Source organism: Rhagoletis pomonella, unplaced genomic scaffold (genome assembly GCF_013731165.1).
Source record: "Rhagoletis pomonella isolate Grant_MI unplaced genomic scaffold, Rhpom_1.0 Rhpom_scaffold_00006, whole genome shotgun sequence".
Lineage (NCBI taxonomy): Eukaryota > Metazoa > Arthropoda > Insecta > Diptera > Tephritidae > Rhagoletis > Rhagoletis pomonella.
In genome coordinates, this window is record NW_023458560.1 from 81,791,170 (window position 1) to 81,805,645 (window position 14,476).

Genomic DNA, 14,476 nt, shown 5'->3' on the forward strand with positions numbered 1-14,476 from the left:
TTAACTTTTCCAATTTCGAAAAGTGTAGTGCTAACTTGACACACGTGAAAAATACTCTTGTTTGAGTTCTTCGATCTTTAATTCGTGAATTCTTTCGCTGTTCGCAGCACTCCTCTTCCGTTTCTTGATGCCCAATCTTCTGCGTCTTTCTTTGAACATCATCAATAGGCCTGTAAGTGGAACCACGATTTTTTAAGCTGAATAACGACAAATGTCTCGAAAAAATATCCATAAAAAAAAAAATTATCTCGATTTTGGGAATCACCGAGCTATTCGACATTGGAATTAGATAGTGACATTCATAGAACATTTTTGCTGTGAACCGCTGTTATCAATAATAAATATGTACATGAAAATTAGTGGTATGCAATTTCAATTTGAAATTTCTAGTTTACATTCCGCAATAAAAACAGCGTATGAAAGAAATTCGCAGCAAAAAGTCTTGATTTTCTATGGAGTTTTTTTTCATCACTATGTCGCAACTAAATTGTTAGACAGGGCCGTTCTATATTAGGTAACGATATACATACATACATATATGTAAAAAACGTTACGTCACTCAGAATGTGTGGTTAAAGAGAGAGTTGCTTATGTTTCAAACAGTACTGTATATACATACACAAATGCACAAGTCTGTAGGCGTGTTTGAACCACCATTCTTCGCCACATTAGCAGCCCAGAAACTGAATTAGGCTTTGTATATTAGAAGGCCACGATGCCGCCGTCATAATGTCTCGTTACAATCTACACACACCACGTACGCCAAGTGCCACTTAACCATTTTTGCAGCTTTGCAACTTCAAATTGTAAGAGTTGCAAAATTCTGTTTTTTTTCCAGTTTCTCTCTCTCCAAATGCTTGATGCTTTGCATTGTAGATAATGTGACCCATTCTTGTCTTCCGATAATCGAAACTTTGCCACTTCCGTATGGAAAAGTAAAAACAAAATCTCCATATTTTCGATTCGTACAGTGGGCAAAAACAGTAAAAGCGTTCCGATTTCGTTAAAACATTATATGTCGTCTAAAAATGTAAATATATGTATGTATCTACATTAAAGTGGTCCAGAAATGTATGTAAAAAAATAAGGTCGGATTTTTAATGCCGCCACCCCCTAGGATTGTTATATACCAAAAAAATATAGATACCCATATTTTTTATTTTGAAATAAAAAATAATTTGGGTAGTGCTCAAAGCGCTCGAAGTTTTCCATGTATTTTATATGGAGAAAAAACATCTTTTCGTAGAAATAGTGTAGAATTCTTGAAAATCAATATTTTTCAATCGGAAAACTTGACTTATCTTCAGGAGATTCCCAGTAATAATATCGATTGTTTCTTTAACAATTTTTTAATGGTAACTATATTTTATAGGTCCTCCTAAGCCCTTAGAAAATGCAATGGGTGGACCAATAAAAAATCTTTAATCATAAAAAATGGTTAAATAAACAATTGGATATTAATACTGGAAGTCTCCTGAAGAGAACCACAGTTTTCCGGTCGAAAAATATTGATTTTCAAGAATTCTACACTATTTATACGAAAAATTGTTTTTTTCCATATAAAATACATGGAAAACTTTGAGCGCTTTGAGCACTCCCTAAATATTTTTTGATTTCAAAATAAAAAAATAGGGGTATATTTTTTCGATATAGATCAATCCTAGGGTGTGCCGGCATTAAAACTCCGACTTTAATTTTTTGGACCACTCTAATCTACATGTATATGTATGTATGCAAGTCTACTATTCACTAATTATTATAAAATACCAAAAAAAAAAAAATCGTTTTACTGTACATATGTATATAGATTAAATGTTAATTTATTAAAAACTTCATTACAATTAAAAATATATTTCATGTCTAAAAACTTTCTATATTTAAAATCTATTTTATTGATACCCAAATTTAGACACACGCAAGTGCAAGATAAGTAACACCTCCTTTAAGTGGTACATGATTGTAAGAAACCAACTACTACTTTACTCCTCGTATTGGGTTAAAAACCCGGTAGTGGGTGAAGCTTTATGTATTTCGTAAGGCTTTCTGCACATTGGTCGTCCAATCATAGTTGCTTCATCGTCACAATCATGATGCACACTCGGTCGTGATATTTCAATTCATTTGGCTTCTAAAAATTCACTTGGAGCAGGTATTTTCTGTTTTTCTGGTTGATATTTTCGCGAAATATTTACAAAAACCTGCAATTTTTAAAATATAGACTGTGCTGCAACAATACTAGACATAATTTTTCAGTAATATCTCTTCTTTTCTTTTCCTGAAATGTGTGTTTTGTACATGCACACAGAGACTTTTTACAATTTCGTCATATTTTATAGTTAAAATGCTTAAATTTATTGAATTTTAATGTAATTATCCACTTTTTAATAATCTCCACAGATTTAATACAAAAAATACTAATTTTTATGCAATTGTAAGGCAAATATTAACTTTTTCACTAATTTTTCCCCATAAAATGTAAACAAACAATGCGTGCACAACGATTAGCAAACGACATTGTTGTACTTATCCGTTTCTGCATCTTCTACGATTTGCCGATAACTAGCCGATAACGACAAGTGTGCAGATCTCCTTTGAAATGCATGTGCTCGGCTCAAAATTTCAGGGCGAGACGATAACGCAACTATGATTGGACGACAAGTGTGCAGATAGCCTAACTTTGTCAATAGTTGGCCCGAATTTTCTGATTGCAGCCATTTTAGAGAGCTAATATAAATTATATAAATTTTACTGCTTGGATTCGTAATAAGCTACATATGGTCGGTGGTACTGCAGAACTTAATAATAATAGATTAGCGCTTATACGGCTTTCCCAGGGCGGGCACCCCAATAACGTAGTTCCCTCTCTGATTCGTAGTTTGCACTCCAATTACCCTTCGCATTACGTAATTCGCCATACAAAATGTTAAGAGCGGATCACCTCTTTTATTGGTTATTCAGATGCAGTTTCCAATGCGAATTACGAACAAATCGGTGCCGTACCTAATTTTTATCGGAAATTAATCGAACCTAGCTCACAAATCAAAACTTGCATTTTTCTGAATACGAAAAGTTAAGTTTATCAATGTGTATATCCCTAATTTAATACGGAAACTTATAAATTTTTGTAAGTGTTAGTGTTTGGCCGAGCTTCTCCTCCGATTTGTGGCGTACGCGGAGGGACCTACAGTTTTACGCCGACTCCGAACGGCGAATGTATTTGTATGAGAAGCTGTTTTTCATGGCAGAAATACACTCGGAGGTTTGCCATTGCCTGCCGAGGGACGACCGCTGTTAAGAAAAAACCTTTTTTCTATATTTTTTTTTTGCGATGTTGCTTTGACTAGGGCTTGAACCCAGGTGCCGATGAGTGAAAGCGCGCACTGCTTACCACTGCACCACAGCGGCCGTATATATAGATTTCTTAATTAAACGCGGATTTACACAAGAACAATAAGGACATTAAAATACGCAACTCTGATCTGAACACTTCGGTTAATCGTTGGACTTCATCGGGCAGAGTTGAAAGTTTTATCTTTGGTTAATGATTGTAGAGAGAATTACAGATGCCTTCAGATACAGATAGTCGATTATTTGACATAGAACGTTTTGCAGCATCACCATCTTGATTCGGCCAAAACTTGAACTTTTTCGTTTTTAGTTCTCTTTTAGGGGGCGATTTCGAAAATTTTGCCACATCATATATTTTTCTTCATGCAAGAAAGGACCACTCTAATGTAGACAAATGGGTACGTTTTGTATACATATATATGCTCACTGTGCATATGTATGTATATTATTCACTGTACATATCTACATATAATGCTTACGTTCAGGCCAAGCAGTCGATGACCGGTGGTCGCGGGTCTAGCGGTCGTTCATCCTACGTTTGCCAGCGCAACACAACTGCCCCACAGTTGATCGGCGTCGGCGTCGTAACCGATGCACATTGCCGCTGAGGGTCTGCAGCGCGAGCCAGTCGCTTTTGTTCTCAGTTTTAAGTAGTGAGTTGTGCAAGTTTCAGTACCTCGTATTTTCCTTAGTTTTTAATCGCAGTTCGTGAAGAAACATTCGTTGGCTAAGCTTGCCATCCATTCATACCACTTAAATATATATACACAGCGCTTCGTTATTCAGTGACATCGCTGTTTAAACATACTACCATTATACATATATTTATTACGAAAATGACACAAAATACCGGTTACTTAATGCATTTAACTATTTAATTATCTTATAGTGACAAATAATATAGTTAAGATAGTTTATACCAACAAACATACATTTTTATATGAATTCAGATGAATTTACATTCTTGCCTCGGTGAGTCAAACAAAGATGACAGACAGAGGCGCACGGAATGATATAAAAAAAAAAAAAATTAAATACGAGAGTACAAAAGAATTTCTGCATTTGGCAAGAGCGTAGGAGTGTTGACTTTCGAAACTATACTTAGTACCTACAGTCAATCTGGCATTTGAGTTCTCAAATAGTCTGCGCAAAATAACACTTAAAGCTGAATGTTTCGAAAATTACCCTGAACAACATATCAAAAAGTCAAAGAGGTCAAGGTGTTTCGCTAATATTGTTAATTAATGAAAAATTGATGAAGTTTTCGAGGCTAACGCAAAAAAAAGAAAAAAATGCTCAGAACTTATGTTATACGACTCCTAGCAAGACAATAAAAAATATCAGAATATAGAGCAGAAAATTATCCACAATATATGAGAACCAACCGTATATTTGCAATTAATTCTTGGAAGATTTTATATCCAGGATTGTGCGAAAAAGGGGAATTTTTTATTCGAATACAAGGAATGTGTAAAATAAAATTTATTTTATTTATTTTTCGACATGAGTAAGTTAAAATATTGTGAAAACATATTTTTCAGTGAAAATTTTAGAATTCGGGATGACATTTATAACAATTTGTTGAGCCTTAAAAAAATCGTATTTTTGATGTGTTGTTCCGGGTAATTTTCTGAACATTTTGGTATAAGCTTCTTAGCTTCTAAGCTTTTTGGGAAGTACTTATTTTTGTATCAATCGAGTAATGCAATACAAGCCGCCTTAAGACAATTTTCGCTTATCCATGCAATTTTACATTTATTCGATTACCTTCAATGGCATGCACATGTTAAAATAATGCATTATGTAAACGAAAAGGTAAGCGGTTACCCCAAATTGGGGAACCACTTTTCGAGAGTAACCGCTTACCTTTTCGTTTACAGAATGCATTATTTTAACATGAGCATGTCATTGGAGGTAATCGAATAAATGTAAATTTTCTTGCCTTTGCATTACCAGTAATGCCCAAAAAATGAAATGTTTTTGCTGGGTAGGTGGGTTTTGGTTAGTCTGTTGATGTTTTTGTGTTTTTGGGCAAGTGTGTTCGTGTATTTTGAATAAATTGTAATAGAAATGCGGAAAAATGTAATAGAAATTGTAAAAGATAAGAGCAAACGCCAAAAAAAAAACGGGTGATCCCAGCTGTAGGCATTTTTTGACAATCATCTGATAGTGTTTTTACTCAAGCCTACTATACAGTTCAATACGAGCGTGGGGTGAACTTTTTATTTTGACCAATATCTTCGTTATTACGATACATCGAAGCAAAACATCGATATTTTCGATGCATCGATGTTTTTCCGACATCCCCACTTTGGTTGAAATTCACGCAGGAGTGACAGAATGCGCCCGTATGTTCGGCATTTTTTTTTTATTTGATTGCTACCTGTGTTTTCGTGATATGCTATAAGTTTTCAATGCAGTGCAGGTCTGAGCTGCTATCTGACCAGTATATTTAAGGTCAAATTATTTATTATTATTCATGAATGCCTCGCCCTCTTGTGATTCACACCCTGGTGACAAAATCAAAGCTTTTTTAAAAGTATTTCTTCTGTAAAATTATCGTGGAAAACTAAGTTTTGTATATTTTTATAATTGGGAGAAATTTATTTGAAGGGAAACAATCGCCAATGGCGATTTCCTAAATTTTTACGCGCAAATATAAAAAAAAAAACAAAAAAAACGCCAAATTGGTGCGAAATCGCCAAATCTGGACACTCTGTGTAAAACCACCGGGAGCGTGATGAATATAGAGAGATACATTATCATAAATTGTACAGGGTTTAATTGAACAAAATTTTACGTCCATGCGGATCTCTGTGAAATTGATTCTTAGCTTTGCCAAACCATAGTACATTTGTGGCCAGGAGAGCAGAAGTGGCCTATCCCAGAATTGGGTAGTTAACTTTTTAAAATAGTTTCTAATGTTAAACAATTTTAAAATAAAGGTCACTTATTCCTTTAATTTAACTATTTACAGTTATTTTTGTGAGGACGTTAACAGTAAAAAGTAAAAAATTTAAGTCTCGCTACGAATATTTGCCCACTTTTTTTCTGCCGATTTCAAAATAAATTTATCCGTAACTAGAGTTTAAAATAGTTTTTCTTATTTGGGGCGGTTGCTATGGTTCGCCATTTTTTTATTAGGGCTCCATATTTATATTTACCTAATTATTTTTTGCTTCTTAGTATTGCAGAGGAGAAGAAAAAGCTTGGCAATGACCAGTACAAAGCACAGAATTACCAGGCTGCACTTAAGCTCTACTCCGATGCCATTCAATTGTGTCCCGACTTCGCTGCTTACTATGGCAACCGCTCTGCCTGCTACATGATGCTTTCTAACTATATCAATGCATTGAACGACGCCCGTCAGGCTGTGCGATTAGATCCAAAATTCGAGAAGGCATACGTACGCATCGCCAAATGCTGCTTGCTAATGGGTGATATGGTCGGTTGCGAACAGGCTATCAAAAAAGTGTTGGACTTGGACTCGCAAAGTAATGCTGTTAAATCGGAGCAACAGGGATTGCAGCAATTGCGTCAGCTGGAGAAGACGATACAAACAAATTACGATTCCAAGGCTTTTCGCAATGTTGTCTATTACTTGGACAGTGCATTGGCAATAGCACCTGCCTGCATTAGGTGACATCGTATTATTAATTTAAATATTTTTGTAAAAATATAACCGATCAAATTTCATTACACAGATATCGTTTGCTCAAAGCCGAATGCCTCGCTTTTCTCGGTCGGTGTGATGAGGCCGTTGATATTGCCGTAAGCGTTATGAAGCTGGACACCACTTCGGCTGATGCTATATATGTTCGTGGTTTGTGTCTTTACTACACTGATAATCTTGAAAAAGGCATATTGCATTTTGAACGCGCACTCCAACTTGATCCCGATCATAAAAAAGCCAAAGAGATGCGAAACAAAAGTAAAGCTCTCAAAGAGATGAAGGAAAATGGCAACACCCTCTTTAAGTCTGGTCGTTTTCGTGAAGCACAAACTGTATACACAGATGCACTAAAGATAGATGAGCTGAACAAGGACATAAATTCGAAACTTTTATACAATCGTGCATTGGTAAACTCGAAAATCGGTGCATTGCGTGATGCTATCGCTGATTGCACAAGAGTTTTGGATATCAATTCACAATATCTGAAAGCTTTGCTTTTACGTGCGCGCTGCTATAATGACCTAGAGAAATTCGAAGAGTGCGTGAATGACTACGAAACTGCTTTGCAGTTTCAAAAAACTCCCGAAATCAAGAAACTATTGCGCGATGCAAAACTGGCACTGAAGAAGTCGAAGCGTAAAGATTACTACAAGATCCTTGGTATTTCTCGCAGCGCAACCGAAGACGAAATAAAGAAGGCATACCGAAAGAAGGCATTAGTGCACCATCCGGACCGGCATGCCAATAGTAGTGCTGAAGAACGCAAAGAAGAGGAACTGAAATTCAAAGAAATTGGGGAGGCCTATGCGATTTTGTCAGATCAACGGAAAAAAATGCGTTATGATAGCGGTCAAGATATAGAGGATCAAGAGCAAGGTAAGTATAAGAAACAAGAGCCAGCGAATACAAGCAAAGACTTATTTCAAGTCCATAACAATTAGTTAAAATAGCTCATTAAATAGTAGATAAAAATTTCAAGAGTGAATTTACCGCTAATTTGAAATTAAAATGTGTAAAAGTCGTGTTAACCTCAAGGAACTAAATAAATTTATATGCAAACTCACAAAAATACACAAGATCATTTTAAGCTAAAACATCAAAATACTTTAAGTTATCAAGCGGTTTAATTTTCACTTTCACCCGCAGTCATACTAACGAACATTATGCAAGTTTCATATAATCCAGACTAGGGAGACATTGGTTGCAAAGAAGCACTTTTGCACGTATGAATCGAAGCGACGGAAAAACTAATACCCACTAAATGTTTTTATTGAAGTGAAATTTCTTAAGCTAGGTCGGAGATGTTGCCGTTAAATGTTTTATACCACGGTGATGGTGGTTGTTGTTGTTGTTGTTGTTGTAACAGCACACGAAAAAAGAAAACGAAAGTCTGTATTCAAAGCCTCCTTGGGCTAGGCGGTTAGAGACAAAGACAAGGATGTACACAGAAACAAAGATAATGATAAATATAGGGATAACGACAGACATAAAGACAAACGCGAAGGCGTAGTCAAAGGCAATCACAAATAAAACACAAATATAAAAATATGTATGACAAAAATTAGGATTGAGTTCAAGGAGTAAATGAAGGCTAAGATGAACATGAAGATGAACTTTAAAATAAGAGATGGAGGTGAAAATTAGATATTAAGGTGGAGATGAAGATGGAGGATAAAGATACAGATAAAGACAAAGACAGATAAAGATATAGATTAAGAAATGACATAGACATAGGTAAAGATAAGGATAAAGATTAGCAAATTGTTATAAACAAGGGGATTAAAAATAAAGCTCGCGCAAAAATTGCGCAACCAAAAATATAATAGAATATTTATTGCAAACTTCTTTGCTGGAATTTTTTCCTATGAAAGTTCACTTCTTCCGAGCATAGGGACTACTCGCACGACCGTTCCCACTACAGTCGGGTCTACGTAACCGGAACGACCCAGATTTATATCTGGCCAAGGACTTTTACTCCAGCAACACTTCCCAAAAACTCTTTGAGGAATTTGTATCTGTTGCAACAACAACAGCACGCACTCAGTTTTTCTTAAAAATTTATTGGCCAATCATTCCCTCCTTACCTGGCGTTCTGCACGTAAAACTAAATGTTTTTTTTTTTTTTTTTACAGATTTGGATCCAAATCAAATGTTCCGGCATTTCTTCCAATTTAGCAGTGGAACAGGACCCGGGGCATCATTCGGATTTGAATTTTAAATTTTGCATGGACACCTCATCACAACCACAATCTTTTTCGTAGGATATTTGTCAACAAAGCAAGCGGCGGAGATATATTTGTGCAAAAGTTAAAAATGAAACCAAAACCAAATTGTTACCGTTGCTTGTCGCAAATTCGAAGGAAATTTAAAACAAAAATAAAATTACCAACGTTTTATGTATTTTTATTTAAATATATATTGAGTATTACAAGGGTTTTGCAATAGCGGTTATCGAGAGAGCGAACCGAATTAAATTCTAGTTCATTGTAGAATTCCAGCTATTATAACTAAGCACAATTCATATTCCGATGGAAACAAGAGTTATAGAAAATTTTTGTAACAAAAATTGTGGACGGTAAATTAAAAGCAGTAATACTGGATACTTAACAACCAAAATACAGTAAAGCATTTTTGATGCCCAATTTAAACATATACAATTTCAATTTATGTATGTGAATGTCTACTTGTTTATAATGTCAATAAAAGAGTACATCGATGGACTTCAATGGGAATGTGGGTATACTCTGTGTATGATGGTGGTGGTCGGGTATTTTTACCTCCCAACGTTAATGAACAGACTGTTACAATTGTAAATTCAAATTTAATTTAGTTTTTAATTTGTATTATATAATATTATACATTCAAACAAGAGTTTTTATAATCTTACTAGACTTATTCCGCGACTTTGCCCGCTGCAAACGTTGAGCCAAATTTTAACAGTAAAGCCAAGATCAAATTTCACAAGAAAGTTAGCTTGCACATTTTGCTGAGTATATTCATCTGGGCCGGATTATAGCATGGGCCGTCAGGCATGCGGTTCAGGGATTCCACATTAATTTTACTCATTTTGATTCATTTTGTCCTGGATACGACATGAAACTCGGCAACATGAGACAAGGGCACGCAATTTATTTGCCATCGCCTATATGCGAAGAACGCATACCTTTGATGGAACAACGCATACCTTTGATGGAACAACGGTTCAGCGTACATTCCATACTGTGCACATTTACTGAATTTGATCGCAAAGCACCCGCCTCAAGGCGATTGATTTTTATTTTTACTTTTTAGAAGAGCGTTTGTATTTTTTTACGTCTTCGACAATGCAATATGAAATTTTGATTACTAAAGTGTCAGCCTTGGAAACATTTAGTCCCAAAAATGTATGGCATATCCGTCAAGTCCCGCTGATGCTACAAAAGCTTAATTTTAACATTTTCAGGTATCTTAAACTTTTAAAATCAAAGAATCGTTAATTTCAAAAATAAGAAAATATCTGCGACATATCCTGCATGCTGCCATCTTTTTTAATTTGGTGGCACACTCTTGAAACTTCACAGATATTTTGCGTTGATGCCAACTTTCATAACCTCTAATTTTAAAACTTCCCGAAATTAAAACAAAAAAAAAAAAACAATTATTATTTTTTCGGGTTGCAATAAAAAATTAGTATTAAGCTCTACTCAGAATTACAGCGGACGACGGTAAAGCGGTCGGCTGTTCACTTACCGCAGTGAAATCGGTCAGAGTAAACACAATTGCGGCTGATGACGGCTTCCGTTAACTGTCATTTTGATTTGGGAATTTTCATTAAAATATTTTTATTTGTTTGGTACGTGCGTGTGTGTATATTTGCTGGAAATAAATTGTCTGTTCCAATAGCCGTCCGGTTTAAAGGATTTAGTCAGAACTTACAGGAAGTCGTTCCTATTGACATAAAACCTGTAAGTGGGAACACTTTTGATAGAGTAACTGAGCAAGTGTTTCTAGTCGGAAGTTACAGGATTTAGTCCGCAGTTTTTTTTTCCTGTAAGGTCATGAAAAGTGTCAAACGATCAGCTGATTTCCACGTGGAAACAAAAACCGAAAGCGGTGAAAGCAAAGAACCTCATATTTGTAAAAAAAAATGGAGGTAAACATCGAACTGTTTGAATATGCATAGATTTTAATAATTTTTTAGTGATATTTCAGCCAACTCAGGGGCTCTATTCTGTAACTGAGTTTTCAAGTGTACACTGAAAATTGTAATTGCGATTCAGGAAGAGTGAGAATGAGTTTTAACTGCCAAAATTGTGTACAATTCTCTTCCGAAAAACTCACTGAATTTTAGTCGGTGAGTTTTTGGTTGTGAGTTTTGCACTCGGTGTACACTACATTTTCTCAGTTACAGAATAGAGCCCCAGTGTTGTACCAATGACATGTAAACAAACCGACTGACGTTTTTACAGGAAATAGTGCTTTTTGCGTTCTGTTCTTTCACTCCCACTTGAGAGAGTAAAATTGTAGTTTGACATTTCCACAGGTTTTAGTCCGAAGTTCAAAGGAACGGACTAAGTAATGATTAAAAGCATTTGCAAACTTGTGAAAATAATAGAAATTATTACCATCAACAATGTGCCGCCCTCGCTGGGCGGTAAAAATGTTGCTACCACAATTATGTGCCATTCCATATGTCTTCGTGAGTTTTGATTTTGACAGCGGTTAACCGTCGACTGCTGCAATTCTGGATAGAGAAGAGAATTCTTGAAAATCAATATTTTTCTATCGGAAAACTCTGGTTCTCTTCAGGATACTTTCAATAATAATACCCAATTGTTTATTTAACCATTTTTTAATACTAACGATTTTTTATTGGTAGTCCCACTGCATTTTTCGGGGTTTTTGTGGGTTTTTGGTTAAATAACCAATTGGTTATTATTATTGGGAGTCTCCTGGAATCTAATGATTTTTAACTATTCTATAGCATTTCCCCATATAAAATATATGGACAACTTTGTGCGCTTTAAGCCACCTCTAAATATTTTTTGATTTCAAAATAAAAAAATAAAGGTATATAGAAAATTCGATACTCAACAAAAATTTCGACATGGTTGCATAGCTCATAATACGAATTTCACTTTCGATCTTCGATAACCAGGGCCAATGTAAATTGAAAATGCAAGTAAATGATTTCAAACGACTTTACAACAACTTTAAAGTTCGTATTCAGATGGCGAAAAAAGTTAGTTATGAGTTAGTTTTTCTTTCAAATATGGGAAATATGACACATATTTAACGAGTGGTGTCCTTTGCTACGTACCACAAAGTTAGCTCCAAATAAAACAATATGCAATTCTCGACACGAATAGACCGTAGGTACACATTTATTATTTTCCTTTAGATTTTTGTATTTAAACTTTGTTTTTGGTTTTACAATTCTTGCCAGTAATTATTTTTCTAAAAATCTTTCTAACTAGTACGTACGTATCAAAATAAAACTTAAAAACTCTTACATCTAAGTCCAGTTAAACAAGGTACAATATAACATTTTATCTTTTATATTTTGTGGTTGCTTTTATGTCTTATACTCATATGTTTTGTTTTTGTGGTTCCTGTAGGTTTGTTCAAAGGAATGTCCTCCTTGCGTAGGTGCATATTTCCTAAGGAACGAGTTTTACGTTATTTTTATAAAATTTTATACCGGATTTATCGTTGGATTTCGTAGACATTTATAAATTCCAATCACCTTAGCGACAACGTATGTATGTACTTACATATATACTGTAATTTCTTACGATGGTCATTCAAGCATAGAGTACCCACCATGCAAAACATGAGAAATAGGCAACAATCGTCAATGGCAACAAATTGGCGACTCACCGATTTATTGCTGTGGTGACAAATCGACAACATCACTTCATTCATGTCAATTTTGAATAAAAAAGTTCTCAAAAATTCCGAAACTTATGAATATGGCGTCAATAGTATTGGCCAAAAGCATCTAAATTATGCCCAAGGACAAGATTGATAAAATAGGAAGCCTCACAGCGAGAAAATGAATTAATTCCGATTATAAGTTGCAATTTGGTATACAGAAAAATAAATGAAGTATTAAAAAGAATAAAATTATTCCAAATATCGCCTGAAGCGATAAGAAAAAGACTCATTCAGGCAATAAGAAAACGACTCGCCCAGGCGAGTTGCCTTCGGCGGACGTTTTAGAGCGACCGGTAATAGGAAATCGATTCGATGGCAATATTACCGGCAATAAATTTGTTTCCGAGGGCGACACGTTTTCTTATTGCCGGCAACACAAATTGTTTGGTGGGATACTTACGTATAATGTATGTATGTATATGTACATATGTATGTATATGATAAAACGCATAATTTATAACTAGGGAAGACAAAAATGCACAAAAAACTTAATTATATTGATCATTAAAATGACTCCCGAAATATTAAAAATATGCTTGATATATGCCCCAAAAATGTATATGTATAACGAAATTTTTTTTTTGATTAACACATACAAAATGTATTCAACAAAATGTGATTGAATTTGACATTGCTCTCAGAAGAACCGTCCAATAAAGTCAAATTGGGAAATTTTTTATGAATTTTGAATCGGTTGTTTATATTTTTTTGGCATAATAGTACCTTAAAAGAGAGCCGACCAGAGTTGTCAGTCACACCTTGTTTAATACACCTTTCTTACATATACATATGTATTGAAAATGTACGCTCTACGTCACAATACTTTGTTGGACAGAATCAGCGTTGCCATTTTAGCCGTTTTCCGGCTAGATTTAGCCGGTTTTGATAGCAACTAGCCGGAGAAAATTCGATCTAGCCGGCAGCCGATTTGTTAGCCGGTTTGTAAAAAAAAGTTAGCCGTTTTTAGCCGATTTTACTATTTGCCTAATTTTCAGGTGCAAAAAGTAATCAAGTTGTTCGAAAGCAATAATGCAGACCCAATGAAGATTTTTAATGAACTCAATGTTTTACTTTTGCATCTATGCTCCCTAGTGGTTATTAGCGCGGACACATTTGATCCTATATGCTCCCCGTTGGAACCATACCTTGCTCCTTTTCTTCAGTTTTATCACAGTTTTGAAGAGTATTTAAAAACAAAAGTAAGCACAAACGCTTTTGACCACGAAGTCGAGAAAATAGTTCGAGAAAATGGTCGCTATTTTATTATCACTTTAATAAAGGAATTACGCCAACGCCTCCCTACAAATATTGCCACACTAAAAAAATTGACTTTTTTCGGTTGGAAATGCATTAAGAGTAATTAAGCCAAAAGTATTTGTTCAACTACAGCAACAAAAACAAAAATATAACGCCGACGATATAACATCCATAGAGATGCAATGGCAACGGTTAACGTTACATACCTGGAGTAATTTAGACTCAACTGTAAAATTTTGGGCCGAAGTTTATCAATTTCGAAATGCCCTAGGTGAAAACCCT

The 14,476-nt window shown here is 35.1% G+C and overlaps 1 protein-coding gene across 4 annotated transcripts in view; it reads left to right on the forward strand.

The window, feature by feature from the left end:
• LOC118741471 (dnaJ homolog subfamily C member 7) overlaps positions 1–9,747 on the forward strand; it is a 29,012-nt gene extending 19,265 nt beyond the window's left edge. For 3 of the 4 annotated variants that reach the window (XM_036473458.1, XM_036473459.1, XM_036473460.1), the window contains 3 exons: positions 6,535–6,987; positions 7,053–7,897; positions 9,154–9,747. In XM_036473458.1, coding sequence (XP_036329351.1) covers positions 6,535–6,987; positions 7,053–7,897; positions 9,154–9,239 — 1,384 coding nt within the window. In that variant the 3' untranslated portion in view covers positions 9,240–9,747. Of the gene's footprint in view, positions 1–4,273; positions 4,321–6,534; positions 6,988–7,052; positions 7,898–9,153 lie in introns of those variants that run through there. The other variant, XM_036473462.1, reaches the window with a different exon arrangement.
• The last annotated feature ends 4,729 nt before the right edge of the window (positions 9,748–14,476 follow it).